The sequence below is a fragment of the Pinus tabuliformis genome, chromosome 4_2 (genome assembly GCF_031772625.1).
Source record: "Pinus tabuliformis cultivar Carrire ecotype Pingquan chromosome 4_2, CPIR1, whole genome shotgun sequence".
Lineage (NCBI taxonomy): Eukaryota > Viridiplantae > Streptophyta > Pinopsida > Pinales > Pinaceae > Pinus > Pinus tabuliformis.
The window spans coordinates 643,266,230-643,290,010 of record NC_142304.1 but is presented as its reverse complement, the minus strand read 5'-3'; the positions used below and the strand labels follow the sequence as shown (position 1 = coordinate 643,290,010).

General features: G+C 33.6%; 1 protein-coding gene across 1 annotated transcript; it reads right to left on the bottom strand.

The window, feature by feature from the left end:
* Positions 1–8,548: 8,548 nt before the first annotated feature.
* Positions 8,549–9,333, bottom strand: LOC149171006 (uncharacterized). The gene has a single exon (XM_089427406.1). The coding sequence runs from the start codon at positions 9,261–9,263 to the stop codon at positions 8,673–8,675; it is 591 nt and encodes a 196-aa protein (XP_089283532.1). The 5' UTR covers positions 9,264–9,333; the 3' UTR covers positions 8,549–8,672.
* Between the last annotated feature and the right edge of the window lie 14,448 nt (positions 9,334–23,781).

Below are 23,781 nucleotides of genomic sequence, written 5' to 3'. Positions count from 1 at the left end.
TTAATATTAATTTCAATATTAATATGAAACTTTATTATTAACCTTATTAAAATTTTAATAATATTATTACTAATAATTTTAATAACTATTATTATTATATGACTATCAATGATTATGTCTAACAATTGTTTGATTATGACTCACCATAGCTGTCCACGTTCACCATGTTTTAACATTGCTAATTATGTTTCCACTATGGTTAACAATTATATAGTTATGGTTGACCATTGTTTAAGTATGGTTGACCATGATATTAAAAACCCTAGAATTATTATGATAAATTCTATGATTATAATCCTTAATATTATACGACTTAAACCCAACATTATAACAGAATATTAAACCGTCGTTTATTCAATGTCACAATGCGACATTGAAGAACTTGCAATGTGATGTGTCAATGTGACACTAATTGTCATAGTGCTTGTAGCATTGTGACGATGCTTGTCACACTGCGACATTGGATGGATTTTTGTACCATTCCAATGTCACAATATTAAACCCAAGGGATTATAGATTATAAAACCGAAGATATTAATGATATTTTAAACCCAACATATTAATAAACCTAGAGGACTAATAATATTATAAACCCACGAGATTAATAAACCTAAAGGATTGATATCATAAACCCAAAGAATAATGAACTCATGGAATAATATTAAATCTAGGATTTATATTATAAACCCAAGAAATTATAAACTACAGGATTAATATTATAAACCCTACAAATACAAACCTTAATATTATAAACTGTAAACCAAAGGGTTTAATATTATAGACCCAAAGGATAATGAAACCATGTGAATAATATTAAACCATAGGATTTATATTATAAACCCAAGGGATTATAAACCCTAGGATTAATAATATAAACCCAAGGGATTAAAAACTCTAGAATTAGTATTATAAATCATACCATTATAAAAATTAAGATTACAAACCCTAAAACCAATATTATAAACAAGAACAAACCCTAATCCCTAAATCTTATATTATAGATGAGAATATTAAACCCTAATTTAAGAATGTCACAATGCAACATTGAATAAATTGTTGATGATGATTGCCACACTATTTGTCACATTGTAACAATTATTGTCACATTGCGACATTGGATAGATTTCCATACCATTCCATCGCCACAATATTAAACCTAAAGGATTATTGATTATTAAAACTAACGGATTATTTTAAACCCAAGGGATTAATAAATCAAAGGGACTAATAATATTATAAATTTAAGGGACTAATAAACTCAAGTATTAATATTATAAACCTTAAGACTATAAATACCCATGACTATTATATATATTTAATATTAATACAATATACTAATATTTAATATAATAATATATTAAATATTTATTAATTATTATATTAAATATTTATTACTATTAATATACTAATATATAAATCATTTATTATTAGATACTAATATAAAATATTAATAAAGTAATACATATATAACTATTATACATTAATTACTATATTCTTATTTAATATAACAAGATTAATATTTATAATAATATTTAATTAACTTTAATGTTAATATTAACTTTAATGTTATTATTATTATTAATCTTCATAACTATTATGATATATTAATATTAATATTAATATTAAGATTAATAATATTTAATTAATATTAATAATTTGTTAATATTAATATGTGTTAATATCAACCTGGAATTTTATTATTAACTTTAGTTAATAATAATATTAGTAATAATTTTAATAATTATTATTATTATTATACGATTATGAATAATTATGTGTAATAATTATTTGATTATGATTAATCATAGTTGACTATACTTGTCCATGTTTACCATGTTTAAACATTGTTAATTATGTTTTCACTATGGTTAAAAATTGTATGGTTATGGTTGACCATTGTTGACCTACATTTCCCATCGTTGAACATGACTTCCCAGTGTTTCACATATTCTACAATGGTTGGCCATACATTTCTATAATAGATTATGGTTGTGCATTTTGACAAGGGTTGATTGCATTCAATCATAAATATCCTTGATTAATCATGTTAAAGCATTCTAACTTTTAATATTTTTATTATTAACATTAGTAGCTTTATTATTATTATTATAATAATAGAAAAATTCAATATTAGTCCACGGGGTTTTGGATAGACGGTGATTGGGTGCTTTGTTAAGACACTCCTTGATGTGAATTCACTAATTCAATTCCCATTCTTGGATAGACGGTGATCAGGTGCTCTGTTAAGGCACTCCTTCATGTGAATTCACTGGTTCAATTCCCCATCCCAATCAGAGTGACATATTAAACATAATAAAAATATAGTCTTGCCAAGCTTACAAAACAAAATATTCAATATTAATTTTAAACATTAAACTTTAATATTAATATTAAATTTTATTAAATTAACCTCAGATAAATCTTATTATTATTATTAATTAATATTAATATTAATCATTAAACTTTAATTTTAATATTTATATTAATATTAATATTAATATTATTAGTATTAGTATTAATCATTATTAAAATTTAGTAATAATATTATTAAATTTACATACATTTATTATCACATGATAAGATTTTAACATGTGAAAGAACCAATTATGTTGATTTATGTTTTTGAAATTGTTGACTCCCATCTCAGCTAACGAAACATCCAAATAATTAAATGTATCCAATCTCGAGCTACCTTTCATGATCCAATCAACCTTTCAAACGAAACATCCAAATAATTAAATGTATCCAATCTTGAGCTACCTTTCATGATCCAATCAACCTTTCAAAACTAAAGACATATCAAAATAGATTATCACTCCAATTTAATATTGGGTTTTCTTTAATATTAGGTTTAATCGTAAGGCTTAATAATCGAGTTTGGTCAAGTATATTAGATTTTTATTAGTCATAATAATAACAATAAAGACAATATTATGCTTCAAAATGTTCACCAACCAAATCTTGGTTTTAGAAAACCTAAATATGCAAGATTTCTTAGATTTTTTGAATGTCATTTTTTTTATTGAAATAGAACAAGAGGGCATTTCATAACCCAACTGCCACGTTGTTGATTGGATTTTTTAATTCAAGCGCATGTGACTTTTTGGATTTTATTTTTAATGCTCATAACACGAATTCCAAAGGTGCATGTACCATGTTGCTAACAATGACAAATGATGTAGCACCACTTTATTTCCCATTAAATGATACGTGGCAGGTGGTATAGTAAACTTTAATTGTAATTTTGTAAATCTGAAATTGTTCAGTTTTTTTAGTTTTGTTCATTTCTCCATATTTTTTTAGGTCATGTTAATTTTAATAATTGGTAATTAACAAATGGCATAGTAAATATTTAATCGTATTTTGAAAATTAATTTAAGTATGGTTTAAACATGTGCTTTAGATATGAAATAAAATTAGTGGTTTGAATTTCATCCATTGATGTAGTGGTTGATGTAGTGGTGATGATGAGAATATATTAGCATCTTTTAATTTACATCACTGGATTAAAAAATTATTTTACAAAATGATTAAAATTTTCAATTCCATTTAAAGTTTAACAATACATATTATATTAAAATATTTATATTTATTATTGTATTAAAAATGTAAACAAATAAAAAAAATAGTGACGTTATTCCTTTAGGTCATGTTAATTTTAATAATTGGTAATTAACAAATGGCATAGTAAATATTTAATCGTATTTTGTAAAAAATTAATTTAAGTATGGTTTAAATATGTGCTTTAGATATGAAATAAAATTAGTAGTTTGAATTTCATCCATTAATGTAGTGGTCATGATGAAAATATATTAGCATCTTTCAATTTACATCACTGAATTAAAAAATTAATTTACAAAATGATTAAAGTTTTCAATTCCATTTAAAATTTAACCATACATATTATATTAAAATATTTATATTTATTATTGTATTAAAAATATAAACAAATAAAAAAAATAGTGGCCTTATTCCTTTACAATTATGGAGTACGTGATTCTGAAATCTCCCACCTCTACTATAAAATAGAATATAAGATTGTGTATTGCCGATTACTTGAAATCACGAGTTTTCATTTTTGGATATTTCTCCAGGTTTTATTCGTAGAACCTCTTCGGGAATATATCGAAATTAGTTTTTGTTGGTGATCCAAAATAACGGTTGAAAAAAACAAAAAAATCGGACTGTTATACCATTCAAGGTTGTGAAATTCGATAATAAAATATAATATTATATTTTAATTTGAAATGTTGTTGGTTTGAGTTCAAACTTAAAGGCATGCAACTGATAAAGAATGCCGAGGTGGAAATACATACATAGAGAATGGATTGAAAATTAAGAATGGATCTAATAACTTTTTTTCTCAGAATTAGTTAAATAAGTTATATAGAAGATAAGGAAACATACAACAATAACTGACTGAAGAAAGTTCCAAGTTCCAATTAAATTTAAGTAAATCAAAACCTATTTATGACACTTACCAGAGTGAGATTAATTCTCTGAACACTCCCTCTTAATCTTAACTGTTACAATTATTGACACTTACAATGTCCAAGTGCTCTCTTTGAAATTCAAATACATTTTTTCCCAATGGTTTTGTAAAAATATCTGCAAGTTGATCTAATGATCCACAAAAATTAAATAAGATACTCATGAATGAAATTGAAATGTGGGTCAATATGCTTTTTCTTTTTTATGAAAGACATGATTTTGGACAAAGAAATAACATAGTTGTTATCATAGAAAATAGGACTTGCATTTTTTGAACATTTGAAAGATCCTTCAATATTCTTCTCATCCACACTAGAAGACATGATTTTGGACAAAGAAATGACATAGTTGTTATCATAGAAAATAAGACTTGCATTTTTTGAACATTTGAAAGATCCTTCAATATTCTTCTCATCCACACTAGTTGACAAGTTGTTAAACTTGTAGCTACATACTTTGCCTTTTCAGAAGATATTGAAATAATGAATTGTTTCTTAGATGCCCATGATATCATACTGGTTCCCAGGTGAAAAACATACCCTGAGATGCTTTTGTGATCATCGAAATTGCCTGCATAATGGTTGTATATATAGCTTGAAAGAGAGCAATCTTCAGAGTATGCATAGAACGAGCCATAGTCTACTATTCCTGCAACATATCTTAAGATACTTTTTTCAACCTTCCAATGGGAAATATTAGGTGATTCCATTAACCTGTAAACAAAACTAGTTGCAAACATGATATCAGGTCTAGTTTCAGTGAGATACAGGAGACTACCAACTAGACTTTTATACAATGTGGAATCAACTCGTGGTGTTACATCTTGTTTTCTTAGCTTAGTGCCTGGAGCAATTGGAGTATCAACTCGTTTGCACTTATCATTCTGAAATTTTGGAGGATGTTAGTGGCATATTTTTGTTGACAAGCAAAAATGGCATGAGTAAATTGTTGAATTTCAATACCTAAGTACTTCATGAACCATAGATAAGTCATATCAAATCATTCTGAAATTTTGGAGGATGTTAGTGGCATATTTTTGTTGACAAGCAAAAATGGCATGAGTAAATTGTTGAATTTCAATACCTAAGTACTTCATGAACCATAGATCAGTCATATCAAATTTTGTTTGCATGTCAGTTTTGAATTCTTCTAACATCATATTACCTGTATGAAACAAATCATTAGCATAAAGGCAAACAAACAATAAAAATTGTACATTCATGCATTTTGGTATATATAGTTGGCTCGTGGCTGCTTCTGAAAAACCACTTTTGATGAAGTAAGTGTTGATTTGACTGTACCAAACTCGGGGAGCTTGTTTCACCGCTGTATAAGGCTTTTTTCAACCTATACACCTTATGCACTTATCCTAGAACTTCAAAACCAGGAGGTTTCTAGCCATAAACCTCTTCATGCAATATACCATTTAAGAAAGAAGATTTTATATCAAGTTGAAAAACTTCATATTTGTAATATACCATTTAAGAAAGAAGATTTTACATAAGTTGAAAAACTTTCTACTTGTGTTAGTTATTATGGCCAAAATAGTTCTAGTTGTGTCTAACCTTGCCATGCTAGCAAAGGTTTCACCATAGTCGACACCAAATTATTATGAGAATCCTTTGAAAACCAACCTGCCCTTATGTTTTTCAATTTCTCTTTCTTCATTCAGTTTGGTCTTGTATACCCACTTAACACCCGTGCTGGTTTTGTCTCTTGAGAGATCAACTAGTTCAGAAGTCTAATTCTTCTATGTGACCATGATTTCCTAATGCATTGCATAAACCCAATGTTTACTGCCTCTTCAAAATGGGTTGGACGACAAGAAAGATTCAAAATGGGTTGGACGAACAAGAAAGAAAGACAAACAAATTCTATTTATCAAAGTCATGGTCCTGCTCATATATTGCTGATATATTTTTCTGATGCTTCTAGTTTTTTATTCTCTTATGAAGATGGGAGATGTATCATTTTCAGAATGATTTGAGTCTTTCTGAACTTGCAATTTTGGCTGTTGTGGTGGATGAATTGGCTGATTTAAAGTTTGTTCAAGATTTATTTTCAAAAAATTTAACATCTCTACTTAAAAAAACTTCTTTGTAAATGGATTGTAGAGTGTATAGGTTTTTGGCTATTCACGGTAGCTTAAAAAATACATATTTCACTTCTATCTTCTTTACTTAAAAAACAGAAAAAACCATTAAAAACCCTTCGAATTCGTAGAAAAACGTGTTTACAAATGACAATGGTGTTGTGAAGGGATGATAAACACAGTGCAAAACATTTTTCCAAATTCCAACCCTGAATGGCATAATATATATCGTTTCAACATCGAGGCAGACACTCACATGAGCGCCGTATATTCATTGCAAAAGCAAGTGAACTGCACTTCGTAAACAAACAATGCTCAATAAGGCCCGATGCCAATGAGCGCGCGGCTGGTGCCATGTTTTTGTATCTATAGCTAAGTATAATGTGCGTCTATAAAAACGGGATTTCTTTCTGGTAGTTTGTTGTGATGTTTCAGAAAATGCTCAGACAGTATCTGTGCATGATATGTGTCTAGACACGCGCTTTTCTTTCTGCCATGTGCTGTAGTTTTTCAGTAAATTGCTCGATACTTGTTGCAAAGCTCTCGTCCTTATTCTACGGTCAATAAAACCTCCCTCCAAATACCCACCGTGACATTCTAGCTCTAGTAGTTCCCTCACATATCGTTTTTGACTGGCCTTGGTCTTTCCCTGCTACGTTGCATATTTTTCAAGTCTGCACTGGGTGAGCTTAAGTTGATTGCAGATTCTTGGAATATTTGAGAATTTGATAGATAGACATGGGCGGGGTCAAAAAATTGACAGCGCCCATGTCCTTTAGATTCCTGAATATTCCAAGAATCTACAATCAACTTAAAAATGGCAAAATTGACTGTGCCTATGTCCGTCGAATTCCTAAATATTCTGAGAATCTGCAATCTACTTAAAAATGACCAAACTCTCAAACCGACAAAATTTCAAATTTCAAATATGATATTATGTTCTACAACCTTGAAAGGTATGAGTGTTTGGTTTATTCTATTTTACTTTTGTGTTAAACTAGCTCATGGACATTTTAAATCCCGAGCAAAACCTAACTTTGATGTTTTACCGAAAGGGTTCCCGGAATAAAATCCGTAGCAGTCTCCGACAATGATAACTGGCCATTTCGTGTGTGAGGCAATACGCGGAGTCCTATATTCTAACGTTATACAATAGATCTATAAGTGGAGTTGACAGATTTCAGAATCACGTATTGCATAATTGTAAAGAGATAACGCTAAACATTCTGATTTTTTAATCATTTTTAAATTATTATTTTATAAAATAATAAACAAAAATATTCTTTATAAAATAATAAATAAAAATATTCTTAATTTATTATAATTTGTAAGGTTATTTTTTATGAGAAATATAAATTTTTTTGAGACTTTGATTTATCATTGTAACTCTAAAATTATTAGCAATGTTGATTAAAAAAAAAATTCATTTTTTATTAATTATAAAAAAATAGTAAAAAATAAAGTAGAAATAACCAAACATTAAATTTATAACATTTTGTAAAAAATAATTTTACAAATTTCATTCTTCTAGGGAAATATAAAAATCTTTGAATAACACAAGCTTATTCGAGTTAAAAGAACGAAAATTCGAAACTAGCCTTGGACATGGTTGATATCATTTTTGACAAAATGTTTACACATGGAAGTTTGCGAAGATATATAAATGGTTAAATAATATAAAATAAATTTACTTAAGATGAGCTCGAGGTTGACATTCGATTTTAAATCGTGTGTATCATAATTATTGGTATAAATTTATTTTAAATATGGATTTAACCTGAGTTTAGAGGAATTCAATGACGCTATTTTATTTAAATATTTTGTATATTTAATTTTTTTGAATTTTTTATTTTATTTTTAAAAACAAATACAAAATTTTAATTTTGATAAGGTAGTGAACTATAAAATCAACCTATCAGTTCAATAAATAAATAACTCTAAATAAAACATCAGAAGTATCATGTTTTGAACAAATTTACTCCGTGATATATAGTCAAAGGGCTTTAACAGTGTAACTCACAGCTGTCTGGTTTTATCTAAGATCATTCCAAACGTCATGAAACTTCGCTCTACTAATTGCAAATACTTCTTAGCGGGGTGGTTCAACAGTTTCATTCAACTGCCAAATATCATCCTCCCACAGAGACCCATAGGAATCTGCGGGAGTCTCAGCATAACCATACACGGGATCCCAATACATATTGGCCGTCGAATCCCAATCGAAAAGGTTCAAGGTAACGTCAAGTTCGCCAGCCGAATTGTACAAAAAGAAACCGAGCTCTGCCAGAACATCCACGTAATTTCCTTCTGAATGCATATCTGCTAGTGTATCACAAACCGAGATCACCTCAGAATAACTGTCAGTTAATTCACCGCGTTGCGTTGAACCCAACTCAGTACCGCCCTTCTCATCAATAACAGCGGCTAGCCCGATCAATCCTCGTTCATCTTCAGCAGATTTCATAACCTCGTTCATCCTCTCGTCCTTGAGCTGAATTACAGCATGAGGTTCTTTAGGATTAGCATCCATATTATCGATCTTCTCCAGCAAGGCCATAAGATAACTATCATGTGCCAACCGTCCACTTTTGATTTTTTTCTCGTCTGCCAAAGCTATTCCACCATTCCAATTCTCATCTCTTGCTCTCTTATTATGACAAACTTGCGAAGAGGCAGCCATCACTGCAAAGAAAAGCAGTGATTAAAACACGACAGACAAACCTGCAGGCTGCTTATATCTATCCTTCTTCCTTGATGGTTGGAACGCCCATTGATTGATGACAATATATAGAGGTAGATGCCCGTTGATCGATGACAAGATAGCTCCGTAACCAAAGCGACATCTTTTCCTTCGCTTCAGCCAATCAAAAAGTTTTCGTAAAACTTACGTAAAGCCACCCCGCGCGACAGCTTGCCGAGGTAGACAGGCAATTTGCCCGACAACATTTAATATTTGCGACTCGGCCGCTCTGACGCGATTCATAATACATCATATGCACAGTAGATACCCTATTTATTATTGCACTATTCGGCACAGAATGTTTCGTATCGAACATTCTGATCATCTAGTCATCTCCAATGTCTTCCCTGATAAACAATAAAGCATCTTAATTAATATTTATTGGAGAACACAAATAAGCCATGTGGTTAAATAGTGCAACAATAAATAGGTTATGTACCGCGGATGAGATCTATTCAGAAACGCCTCAGAGCAGCTGAAGCTTAATAATAAATGTGCTCGGGGAGCTTGGTTGCCTACCTCGGAATCAGGAAGTGATTTCGGTTGTGAACAATCTTTACGTAAGTCGTACGAAAACCTTTTAATTGAACGAAGCCAAGGACAAGCGTATACAAACAAAAAATACTTTAAGCTACATCGGATGTTTGGTAGCTTTCACATCATGTGAGAGACGTGGAACCATGGCCTTCCATCAACGGGCATGTACCTCTATATATTGTCATCTATGCGTGGGCGTTCCAACCACCAAAAATGGAGGAAAGAAAGATACATACAAACAAGTGTCAGTTTTTCTCTGTGATGGCTGCTTTTTAGGGGAGAGATGTCTAATGTTATGCAGCATCAGTGATTGATATAGTATTGATTCCACCAAACCAAATAGTATTTTAATACTTAAGAATACAAATCATATTGACCCAACTAGAAAACAAATAAAACCATAAATCCTTCCAAAACAGTATATTCCAGAATTACAAAGTCGCAGTCACTTCAACCCTCACTCATGAGTAAATATCCATACCTGAACATAATAAAAGTGAATGTATGTCAGCCATAATTGCCGTGTTGTTCAACATTTAAACCCCATGTGTTCAATAAATGACACCCAACTCAATAACATTTAAACCCACTTTGTTCAATAAATGACACCCAGCCCAATTACTTCAATAAATGACACCTAAGCCATTCTATTTCATTAAAACAGATCAAAGCACTTGGATCAACAAATAACAAATTCCCAACCATTGGATCACATCAAATTTGTAAGACAATTCAACTGAAAACCAAATAAATTGTATATTAAATGGTCTCAAAGAATTATGTACATGTTGTACATATAAATACATATAGGAAACAATTGAATTAGTTCCCGGGAGTTCTTGGACTCCAATAATTACCCAAATTGACCCAAAGTTAATCCCGAGGATTAATTATCTAACAGTGCCCCCTTAATCCGAAGGGAAATACCAAAGTCCAAGAACGAAAGCTCAAAATGCAAAAATGCATCTCAGCCAAAAGATGAATGTCTCTCAAGAAATGGTTTTTAAGAATAACCACAAACCAAGATGGGAAAACTCAAGGTCTCAACCAACACCAACTCTGGAACTTTCATAGTGATTCTCTAAACAACAAAAAATGTGGTTTTAAGGTGACCAAAAACTCTATAACTATCATAACAGTGCCTCGAACAATTCCAAACATGAAAGTCCTTAATCAAATCAATCAACTCAAATTTGACACAGGCTCACTTGACCTCTCGAACTTGAACATGTAGCAGACCATCAACCATTCCCCCCTTGTCGGATACAAGGTGAGAAGTAGTGTTCATTACTGCAAGGCTGCCCATCACTCTGCAACATATTCTTCAATATATCTTGTAAATCTTCTTCGTTGTTTTGGTCCAATCCCAAGAAACAATCCATCCGAAATTTACCTTCTCTCTTGCAATAGATTTCTTTCTGGAACATCTATTCGTATGATAATTTCGCTTTCCGCAATTCTCACACGAGTGAAGATGAAAACACCTATCTTTCATGGGTACAACTCTATTACACTATTGGCATCTATCAACTTGTTTTGGAATAACACCGTCCAGAAAGTCAGTGCTTCAGAATTGTATTGGTTTATCAAAATATTGTATGTGAAAAGATACATCTGGAATATCCTCTTTGTAACCCAAACTAGTTCTTTGTTTATTATGTCTAATCTCTTCCCATGGCCTTATTAAAGGTTTGAGAATATTAGGCTTCTCATAAGAACTTTCAGTTGCATTTCCTTTTGTAGATCTTTGTAAAGGTTGTTGAAGTGGTTGTAGTGGTTGCTCATTTTGAAAAACAGGCTCTTCAAGAGCAATTTTTGGTCCTACAGAAACATTACTCTGATGATCAGGCTCAAATGCACTATTATTCTGTACAAGAATGGGTTCAAAATTATTCTTTTGCAGTACTTCTCGCTGAAACTGGGATTCTAGTTCCAAAAATTCAATTTTGCTTTTCGCATTTTGCAAATATAGTTGGATGTCAAAGAGTGTGTCTTTGCTGACTTGGACACTGTTATAAACACTCGATGGCATTAAAGTGCGTAATAACTGCAACAAATCATCGACTTTGGCCATGTTATTCAATGATTAAATTTGAAAAAGGGGTGTCGACTACCTCCAAAAATGCACCTAATACAAACAAATTTATGATAATTGGGTGTCAGTTTGAACCAAAAATGCACCCGTTTACAACATTATTTCAACAAGATTTTTTTTATTACATTGCTACAAACAAAATGTCGCCTTTTTGTGACAACTTCTAGAAAAAAAATATTTCAAAATTGTCTCTACAAAGTTTTGAACTTAATACCTTCAATAGACCAAATAAATTTACTAACCACAATTCCCTTTTCTTTTCTTGTTTTCATAATCATATGTTAACCAAATTAAACTTTCATGCTCAATAAAAACCAGATAGTAATTTTGAAATTACAAGCTTCCTTTTCGGTTGTGGTTATTCAACTTCAAGTGGGTATTGACATTGAAGCTATCTTATATTCTTACCGGATTCATTTCTCCATCAAAGAATTTGCAAACAAATTGAAACCTCCTCAAGCGTGCTACACAAAATATGACTTCAAAAATAAAAAATCGACTTTTACCACTTTCTGAGCAACGATGCATGAAAATCGTTATGAGCTACGATGGATGTTGTTCTCAATCACACATTTTATGGATTTCCTGCACATCATGCACACTGATAAGTTTTATTCGATTTCTGTAGCAATATATGCAGTCAAGCCAGTCAATGACCAGTCGACTAAGCCACCATTTCTTAGTTCGATGACAACGTTGGACTCTCTTCATTGTACAGTTATCTCAGCGGCCATAAATATAGGAAACTTCACCATATGCATATGCCTTCATATTCATGTTCTTTTATATAAAATGAATTAATAATAAAGATTATACATTGAATTCTGAATCAATAATTCATGGCTATTATCATAGGGAATGAAGCTTCTCCATCAACTACGTAAGGTTTGTATTAAAAGCCTCTATGTTCTAATCTTACAACACCAGTTCTCAATCACATACTTCTCTAGGAAACTGCAACAGATTCTTCCTCCTTCAACATAGACTCCACTTTTAATTCAAAGATGCACGGGCTCTCCACAAGAACGTTCTCAGTCATCTAGGTCTAAATCCAAAACCGTCGTATGTTTTTCAGTTTGCAAATGGAATTTTTGCCTTAAACAAAATACAACGGTTCTTTACAATTGTAATTTTCGTATAAAAACTTCATTTGTTCTTCTCATCATTCGAAATTCAATCTAAGGAATAAAAAATTTGACTTTTGGATACACAATGATTACAAAATTATTTTCGTACCCTTCTGGGTTTATTTTAGTATCAATTAGTCCCTGCCTGGACAATACCAATGTTCAAAAAATACCAAAGCTGATTGCGGCCTCTGTTTTAATTAATCTTATCTTAACACAATATTCATGGACTTCAAGACTTCAATTTACAAATTACTGATTCAACATTCAATTCCAACTTCACAATTCAGATTTCATGCTAACAAGAAGAGCTTCAACATAGCAGTGAATAAAAATATTCTCAACACTCGCAAGCATCGAAAGGGAAGATAACATACAAACCTTTTAAACTAATGTACAATGCCTTACTGGGAGAAAAGGAACACGTTCTGATAGCATAAAAATAAAGATGCAGCACTGAAAAACAAATGACATCATCTGGAATTCTATTTCTCTCTTCCCTTACTTGGTATGTTATTTAATTTCAATCCAAACTTCAAAACTTTTTTTAAGGCATGAATGATACAGTTCTCATCATATATCACGACTAGTTGTAGAATTGTCGATTCTTGTAATCCATTCCTTGACGTCCAATAACCGGTGTGGGCTACAACGTGATTCCCTTGCGTTTGATATCCAAACACTGCAACACAGGTCGTGCCAATGCACTTTCCCCAAATGTGCCACTGTGCAAACCATTTCTTTTATTGGGTTGTGTGCTCGTTCAATATATTTAAGAGTTAACCTAGTGTTACCGTAAGAAAATCAAGGAAAGGTATAAAACCAATTGCCAAACTTGAGAACGCTCTAAAAGTAAAAAGCACTTATGAGGCAATATCATGATGAAGTGAGGACTGCAACAACTATCAATCCAATGTGTATCTCTTTCTCGATCTCTCTCATTCCCTTATCAGGGAACCAATCCATAAACCTTTCCCCAACTACAAATATGGACCGATGACTATGGTCTTCCAAGCGCACTTCTATCTCAATTAGACATATATTCTCTCTGGCCATAAAACTAGTGGCGCATCTTAATCAACAGGCGAATGAACAACCCGCTCTGATGCTATTGTAAGACAATTCAACTGAAAACCAAATAAACTATATATTAAATCATCTCAAAGAATTATGTACATGTTGTACATATAAATACATATAGGAAACAATTGAATTAGTTCCCGGGAGTTCTTGGACTCCGATAACTACCCAAACTGACCCAAGGTTAATCCTGAGGATTAGCTATCTAACAAAATTAAATCCATATCACATACTAAAAATAAAGCCATTGCAATCCATGTCCATCCTTACCACCAATTAAATTCAAGTGAAAAAAACTATAAAAGAAGTTCAACCACTGCTGAAGTTGCATGTTATGCTTTCAAACTATTCACCAGCCTTGGAGACAAAACATCACAGAACATTTGACAATATATCTAGTTTAGTTATTTCAATTACAACACATTTTTCTTACAGTTCTATTTTCATTTCTCACAGTTTTTTATTTCAGATCTTACCATTTCATTTTCATGAAAATATATATTTTTCTATTTTTCTATATTGTGAAAAAGAACAGAGCCTATGAGAAATTAATCTTGTGCTGAATATTTGAATGAAATGTTATTTTTTTCCTCAAAAATTCCTGAAGTATTACAATTAGATTGAACTTGGTCAATTAATGTGCTCATCATTTTCTTCAATACGTTCTCAGGTTGGTTATGGTAACTCAGACCATTACTATTGGTAGAAGCTAGAATATATGAAAACACCAAGACAAACCTACAATATTGACACTAGCAATCCTAGATCAAATCTTGCAGGAGAAACTTCTACGCTAAGGCAATTAGTCATACCTCACACAAAAGATTTTATTTATAATCTAAGCAACTAAGGTATCTAACGAAAGTCTTTTCCTCATGTATATCTGCACTCCTTCAATCTTTGTCTTCGAACAACTCATCTTTGCAAGCCATTTATCAGTTAATTGAAAATCATATATCCCCATCACATATTTGCAATAATCCACAATACCCATAGGATCTCTATCATCCACTTGTGCACTAAAAGCATCCTCATTATAAGAAGCACTCGAGCCTCTCACTCTGACATCACACTTTTGGTGAAGACACTTGGTTGCCATAACTGAATCCTATGGATAGAAGCTCCCTTGGTAACTATAGGCTCTATTGAAAGTGAGATCGAGAGCTAGTCACTGTTACACCCATTGATGAGGATCCAATATAAAATCCAGACGCCAAAGAATTAGAAACATGTTGTTGATCAAAGCACTCTTATAACTGGTAACTAGAACTTCCTTGTAAACAAACCTATCACAGCTAGAGACCTGAGAAAATTCATTCAATTACATGGAAAGCATGATGCAATGTTCTTACCTTTCTACCTTATTGATAGCCTTTGGGGACCCACTAAAACCCCACATTATTTTCATGAAAAAGTTTAAGAATGCCCCTAAATGAATAGGAACAACCCGTAAGGGACTGATAAAAAAAATAGCCTAATCTTCTGAAAAGAAGTCCTGCTTTGGCTTCATTTCTTCAAAAATCATAAGCATTCCCAGGACCAAGCTCCTTCAGACATTAAATCAAATGCTAGGCATGAAAGCCGAAATCCTAATCAAGGAGTTAGTAATAGCAAAGAGTCTCTCTGTGTATTTTGTGAACCCGCAAAGAGTCTTCTTGCATATCGAAGAATAGACCTAGAATAGACCTAGAAGGCATTATGCAAGTCCATTTCGTGAGACAGTGGGGGCCATGAAGGGATTCAATTGCAATAACAAACAAGAGTCTAAACAAATTAATTCAAACACCAGTAACTATCGGATCTTCTCATAGTACCAGAAGAAGGTGGCAACCGACAATAGTTTTCTAGGTACAAATACAGTCATGGTATTTTAAGTGTAAAGACAAGTTATCAAAACACCAATCACTGATAATTTTGAAGACATACAAAAATATGATTTTGTATATTTGATTTTTCAAGGATGCTAACATAGTAGAAGTTTCTTATTACTCATAAGTTCTTTTCAACTTGAAAGCAACATAAGGCAAACACTACTTGAACTACATGATCCTCCAACAGTACAACTCCCAAATACATCCTACCAAACACATGACCCCACTCCCATCAATGAATGGTTGCGAATACCAAATGTTGACCTCATCTTAGAGTTCATTAATTTGTAGGCAAACAACCAATATCTTCAATATGTTCTCAGATTGGCTATGGTAACTCAGACCATTGCTGTTGGCAGAGGCTAGAATATATGAAAACACCAAGACAAGCCTACAATATTAACACTAGCAATCCTAGATCAAATCTTGCAGGAGAAACTTCTACTACAATGGAAGTTTCTTATTACTCAAAAGTTCTTTTCAACTTGAAAGAAACATAAGGAAAACCATACTTGAACTACATGATTGACAATGTAAGTCGACCTGGTGAGACAACAAGGTCCATGAATGAATTCAATTGTGATAACAAACAGGAGTCTAAACAAATTAATTCAAACAACAGTAACTACTAGATCTTCTCACAGTAACAGAAGAAGGTGGAAACCGACAATAGTTTTCCAAGTACAAATATAATCATGGTATTATAAGTGTAAAGACAAGTTATCAAAACAACAATCACTGATAATTTTGAATACATAAAACAAAATGATTATGTATATTTAATTTTTCAAGGATACTAACATAGTATAAGTTTCTTATTACTCAAAAGTTCTTTTCAACTTGACAGCAACACAAGGCAAACACTACTTTAACTACATGATCCTCCAACAGTACAACTCTCAAATACATCCTACCAAACACATGAACCCACTCCCATCAGTGCATCCTTGATAATACCAAATGTTGAACTCATCTTAGAGTTCCTTACTTTGTAGGCAAACAACCAATCCCTCCAATATATTCTCAGGCTGGTTATGGTGACTCAAACCATTGTTGTTGGCAGAGGCTAGAATATATGAAAACACCAAGACAAGCCGCAATATTGACACTAGCAATCCTTGATCAAATATTGCAGGAGAAACTTCTACTACAATGGAAGTTTCTTATTACTCAAAGGTTCTTTCCAACTTGAAAGCAACATATTAAGGAAAACCCTACTTGAACTACATGATTGACAATGCAAGTCCACTTGGTGAGACAACGGGGGCCATGAATGAATTCAATTGTGATAACAAACAGGAGTCTAAACAAATTAATTCAAACAACAGTAACTACCAGGTCTTCTCATAGCACCAGAAGAAGGCGGAAACCGACAGTGGTTTTCCAAGTACAAATACAGTCATGGTATTTTAAGTGTAAAGACAAGTTATAAAAACAACAATCACTGATAATTTTGAAGACATACAACACAATGATTATGTATATTTGATTTTTCAAGGATACTAACATAGTAGAAGTTTCTTATTACTCAAAATCTCTTTTCAACTTGAAAGCAACATAAGGCAAACCCTACTTGAACCACATGATCGACAATGCAATTCCACTTGGTGAGACAGTATGGGCCATGAATGAATTCAATTGCGATAACAAACATGAGTCTAAAAAAATTAATTCAAACAACAGTAAATACCAGATCTTCTCATAGTACCATAAGAAGGCGGAAATCGACAGTGGTTTTCCAAGTACAAATACAGTCATGGTATTTTAAGTGTAAATACAAGTTATCAAAACAACAATCACTAATAATTTTGAAGACATACACCAAAATGATTATGCGGTTTTGATTTTTCAAGGATACTAACATACATGTTGATAATTTTTTGTAATAAAGCAGAAGTATTTTTGCCTTGTATGAAAGAATAATTTACAAATATTCTTAATTAAATGCATGCAATAATTTTGCAGGTTGTTGCATCTATGGAATGATTTAGTTATGTTTCTCATACAAGGAGAAGTGGCAAGAGAGTGACAAGGGGTGCCCAGCTATGATGCCCATCATCAAATGAGGACAGGATAGGTGATGTCAATTTCAAAAATGCCCCAAGGAACGTTGTTGAGGATGACCATGTGACTGAAGCTAATGTTCTCACACCATCACCCACAGAACCACCATCAACAACAGTCCAAGTAGCGCTATAATAGGATGGAAAAAAGAAGAAATGTTAGTTGAAATTGACGACATAGAGTTTAATGGATACTTAGTTCGTGCATCTGCAAAAGAACATGGTATTTCTACCTCATCAATACATTATTGAATAAATGGATTGACTCATACAAAACATAGAGGGCCTCTTATAGTTATGACTGACGAGGAGGAGGCTGAGGTGGTTGAGTGGTGTAAAGAGAAGGCCCAATTGGGACATGGGCTAGAGTTGATACAACACAAATCCATAGTTTCTCAAATCTGTTAAGGGAGGCCAAACTGATTCAAATATGGGTTTCCTGGTAAATCATGGTGGTTTAGGTTTGAGAAAAGGCATCCAGAACTTGTATTGCGTACTCCTGAGGGCCTTGACAGAGACAAAGCATTAAATTTACACCCTACGATTATGCAGAAGTTCTATGACACTCTTTCTAGTGCTTGCGATAAACATTCTTATGGAGCAGACCATACATGGAACTGTGATGAAACAAGTTTATAGGCAGGGAGGAATTGTGGCATGCAAGTAATTGCCAAGAGAGGGACTCGAAATGTGCCAAAGATTTTGCCTAAGAGTAGGGAGTGGATAACTATTTTATGTTGTGTAAATGCAATTGGTACTTGAATCCCAGGATTTTATCTATTCAAAGGTAAAAATCAACTGAAAAACTATATACAGAACCATGAACCAAGTGCATGCATGGTTGCACATCCCCATGCATGGATGACTAAAGAACTATTTTTAAGTTGGCTTTTTCACTTTCCTGCATCGATACCAAGTGGCGCCTCACCTAATAACAGTTCATATTAGATGGCCGTGGGTGCCACATGGATGTATAAACAATTGAGGAAGCAAACAATTTAGGCATTGACCTGTTGACATTGCCCACTCACACCACTCACAGACTGCAACCCCTTGATGTTAGTGTGTTTTTCCATTTCAAGAGCTATTTCAGGTTAGAGCATGTTGTATGGATGGCAAAGAATCCAGGGGTTGAGGTGAAAAGGTTCGAGCTAGCATAGATTGCAAGTAAAGCTTTTAAAAGGGCTCTGACACCATCAAATATCAAGGTTGGCTTTATGAGGACAGGGATCTAGCCATTGAATTATGATGCGCTTATGCATGATACTGGTTGTAACCAGGCATTTCAAGTGGATGGTCGGGAAGAAGGGCATGTCCAAATAGGTGTTTAAATGTAACCAATGGATGACCAAGATGATGTGGTTGTAGCTGGTAATATGATTTATGATCAGGAGCTCAAGTCCAAGTCATGGAAAAAGCTCAAAATTGAAAGTGTTCAAAATTACTTGTAGCCTGAAACAGGACAAGCCTCATCGAAACGATCCCAACACCGTGAATGGTTCAAAAATCTGACATCGTATGTGAAAGTTATTTAAGTTTGAAGTTTACAAAAATCAGTTTGACTTGGGTTGACTTTGATTTTGAAAATAAAAAATAAAAAAGAATATTTTGAGGAATATTCCATGGAATATTCGTGGAATATTCCATTCTGGCTGGCCAATCAATGAGTGCCATGTGGCCTGCATGGAGGCCGCCACGTGGCCCCTAGAATACAAAGTTTGTTTTGGAAAAATTATTTGGAGCTCGTAGGATTCGACCCCAGGTCGGGTGGCCGCCAGTCCACAGGCCCAACCGACCCACCTGCACATTGGAACTTAACCTTTAATAGGTGTGGTTTACCTTTAAGGTTTATCAAAGGTTTGTTTAGGCGCAAAAGGGGCCAACCCCTATCCATAAGACCCTGGCGCAAAACCATGGGCTTAAAACTTGGCAGATAGACAGTTAACCTTGATGGTTAGGGGACCATGTGGTCACATGCGGCTTAAGCACACAACATTTATGGCCCATTTTGCGGTTAGTTTGGCAGAGACCACCAATTTTGGCGCGTTTGCCATTTTTGGTGAAGTTAGCTGTAGTTCCTCCACATTTGGTGGAGTTCTTTTAGGGCAAACTGGGAGAAAACTTCAGTTAGACATAACTTTGACATGGGAGAACCTTTTTGGATGAATAAGTTTTTGATTTCGTATATTCTCATCATTTTCGAGCCTTTGGTACAGGTTTCAGTGCCATCAGAGCTCATCTTCAGGTGTTTTTTCAGCGAATAAGCTTGGAGAGCCATTAGGGCCTAGGAGGTGTTGGAGCTGTATTGGGCTATGTTTAGCCATTGGAGGTGAACCAAAAGTCATTCTTGACTGTTTTCTGTGTTCTAAACTCATTTTCATAGCTTATTTTGCCTGTTTAGGCTTTCTTCTCACTGTATAACCATTTTGAGCGTCTAATTCAAGCAAGGACATGCCCATTTGGGAGCCTTGAACCCAGTAGATGTAGCCCAGGAGGGGTGAACTGCTTCATCAGTTACTGTGTTATATGTGGTGAAATTTTATTGCTATGTTTTTCAGGTCTAATATGTTAAACAGGAAAATGAAATAACCCTCGTTCACACTAAAGGCTTAGAAAATTAATCAAAAACACTTTGTTTCATTTGCAAGACATCTATAACAGTTTGCACATTTAATTTAATGGAAATGGATACCTTGCACACATTTTCAAGTACTTCCATTTTCAGATCAAATGGTATCGAAGCTGGTTGTTGTTATTTCTATGGTTTATGAAAAGCAATATAAACTATAGACAGAGTCTGAATCAAGCCAGGAAGCCTTCGAACCACTTTTGTTATACAATTGTATAGTAAATAAAAGCTACTTCAATCCTTCTCTAGTTTAGTTTATATTTTGAGCATTTGTTTGTGCAAAAAGGTGTTAAAATAGTCAATCTCTGTTTTATTGTTTGCAAACTAGTTGATTGTCTGAGTTTGCTTGAGTGCAAGGATAGCTGATGTTAGCTAAGTCTTGAAATGGGTTGAAGACTAATTTCCTTACTCCAATTTATCTCAAGATTATCTTTGGAAAACACAAACTCGGGAGCAGTTGGAATATTCCATTTGATTTGTGTTTTATGGCTGCTTGAATAAGAGTGTAGCCGGAAAGACAATTGGTCAAAGGCTTGTCATTTGTTTGAAAGCTTTGAGAACATTGTTTTGAAGTTCCTTTTGTTAACTGACCATTTACATGATGTCAACTTCTTCCACAAGTGAAGTTTCCTCCTTCACGAAATTCTTCAATGATGACATGAAGAATGAGTTGATTAAGGTGAAGGACATGGTGTAGATTCTCATTCAGGATCAAAGAGAAAGTTTTTAGATTCATGCACAATTTTTGGCTATGCAGGAAGAGAAGGAAAAAATTCTCCAAAGACTACATGACATGGAGAAACAACTCCTTCAAGCTGAAGAAGCTTTGTCCCAGAAAATACCTCATCCTCAGGAGGTAAATTGTTCAAACTTGTCTTCAGTTTCCTCAACTGAAAATTGTGTTGGTTCTTTTGAAAAGCATACAAGAGGTATAGGGTCCAAACTAATGTTTAAGATGGGCTATCAAGAAGGAAAAGGTTTGGGCAAGCATGCACAAGGCATCATGGTTGAACCTATTTCGATGGTGGAGCGTTCCAAGAATGTTGGTCTTGGATATGAGCCGTTTTATGGCAAAGAATCCAAATCCTTGAATAGATGTGATGCAAATTCAAAGAGAACCTTTATCTCAAGTTCTCAATTGCATAATGTCATAATGGCAATCATCCTTACCATTGTTTTAAGCCATCATTGTAGCAAATAGAGGGCAAACATGTCACTTATGGTGAGCATGCAAATGTAAACAGTTTTCAAGACATGTACAGTGATGAAAGTCTGAAAAGGAAAGTTGTCTTCTCTATTAGTTCATCGTCTCTAGAAGACAAAAGGGATGGACATTCCATGCAGAAAAAGAGGTATAATTATTCACATGATCAATTTGATTATGTTTCAGCAAAGAATGATTATTTTTCTTGTTCAAATGAAAGAAAGTTTTGTTACACATTTTGTGGTGGATTTAGCCATGTTGCTTCAAGATGCTGGTTGAAAAAGAAAGCCCACAGGAAGCAGAAGAGGCAAAGAGAAATTTCTCAGAAGTTCTTAAGAGTTGCACATTTTTCCGAAAGAAGGCACATGATGTCTCTCATTGTTGGACCTTGCATCCAACAAGTCGTCCAAAGCACATGTAGCTTGAGGACAAAAAGATTGGCGCAAGTGGATCCATGGATAACATTAGCGATGTGAAAGATGCACATGAAGAACTGCTGCTGCAACAAAAGACGCCATGGGGTTTGATTTTCATACTCATTTTGTACATGCATACCAATCATGTATTTCAGTTGAAAAGTTGAAGCAAGATTGCATGTAAAAGCAGTTTCAGTTTGAAGGAATTTTTATGTTGTTGCAAAATTTCGCCATGGAGGTGTAAAAGATGAGTATGATACTCACTTATACTGCAAAAATGTCTTTTTAGTTCAGTGCTTTGTCACCCGCATGTTTTTTGGGATGATCTACTTGTTGGTATTTGAAAAGAAGAGTTGAAGTTGCACATGTACATAGAGGTTGTATGTGTAATTAGCAAATTGTATATAGTTCATTGTACATGATACGTACACATGTGTTTGTAAAGATGTATCTTGTTGGTTATCAACTTGTGTCGATTGTGTCACACATGTTTGACGACTTGTGTCGATTGTGTGCACACTTTTTACATTGATGGTTGTGTCAATTGTATAGCACATTTCAGGTCAACTTGTTGTTGATGTTGTATGTTGCACAAGGTGCCTTTGGTGTTGATTGGTGCAAAGAACGAAGTGTCGGTGCAAAGCGGTGCGAGATTCCATGAGATGGAAAAGCATGCAAGCAAAGAGGGCACAATTTTCAACAAGTGTCATTGTTGTTTTCAGAATGTCAGATTTGTATGGCAAGAAAACTTGGTCAGGATTCGACGCAAGTACATGGCTTATTCAACAAAATTTGCCATGAGGACAGTTGGCAAGTCAGGAAAATTTTTGGAGGCTACATAAAAGAGGATTTTGTTATTCTCTCATTTACTGTTTAGTTCAGTTTTATCACTTCAGAGAGCTTTTGGGGTCCAAAAGCTTTTCATTTGGGAGGTGTGATCAGGAGCTCAAGTCTAAGTCATGGAAAAAGCTCAAAATTGAAAGTGTTCAAAATTGCTTGCAACCTGAACGATAGGATAGGCCTCATCGATACGATCCCAGTGCCGTGAATGGTTCAAAAATATGACACCATATGTGAAAGTTATTCAAGTTTGAAGTTCACAAAAATCAGTTTGACTTGGGTTGACTTTGATTTTGAAAAAAAATTAAAAAAGAATATTCTGAGGAATATTACTTGGAATATTCCATGGAATATTCCCAAAAATATTTGTTGGAATATTCCATTCTGGCTGGCCAATCAATGAGCGCCACATGGCCTGCCTGGAGAACACCACGTGGCCCCTAGAACACAAAGTTTGTTTCGGCAAAATTATTTGGAGCTCGCAAGATTCGACCCTGGGTCAGGTGGCCACCAACCCATAGGCCCGACTGGCCCGCCTACACATTGGAACTTAACCTTTAATAGGTGCGGTTTACCTTTAAGGTTTATCAAAGGTT

Coding starts and splice junctions, on each gene's coding strand:
- LOC149171006 (XM_089427406.1), bottom strand. CDS start 9,263: ATGGCTGCCTCTTCGCAAGTTTGTCATAATAAGAGAGCAAGAGATGAG.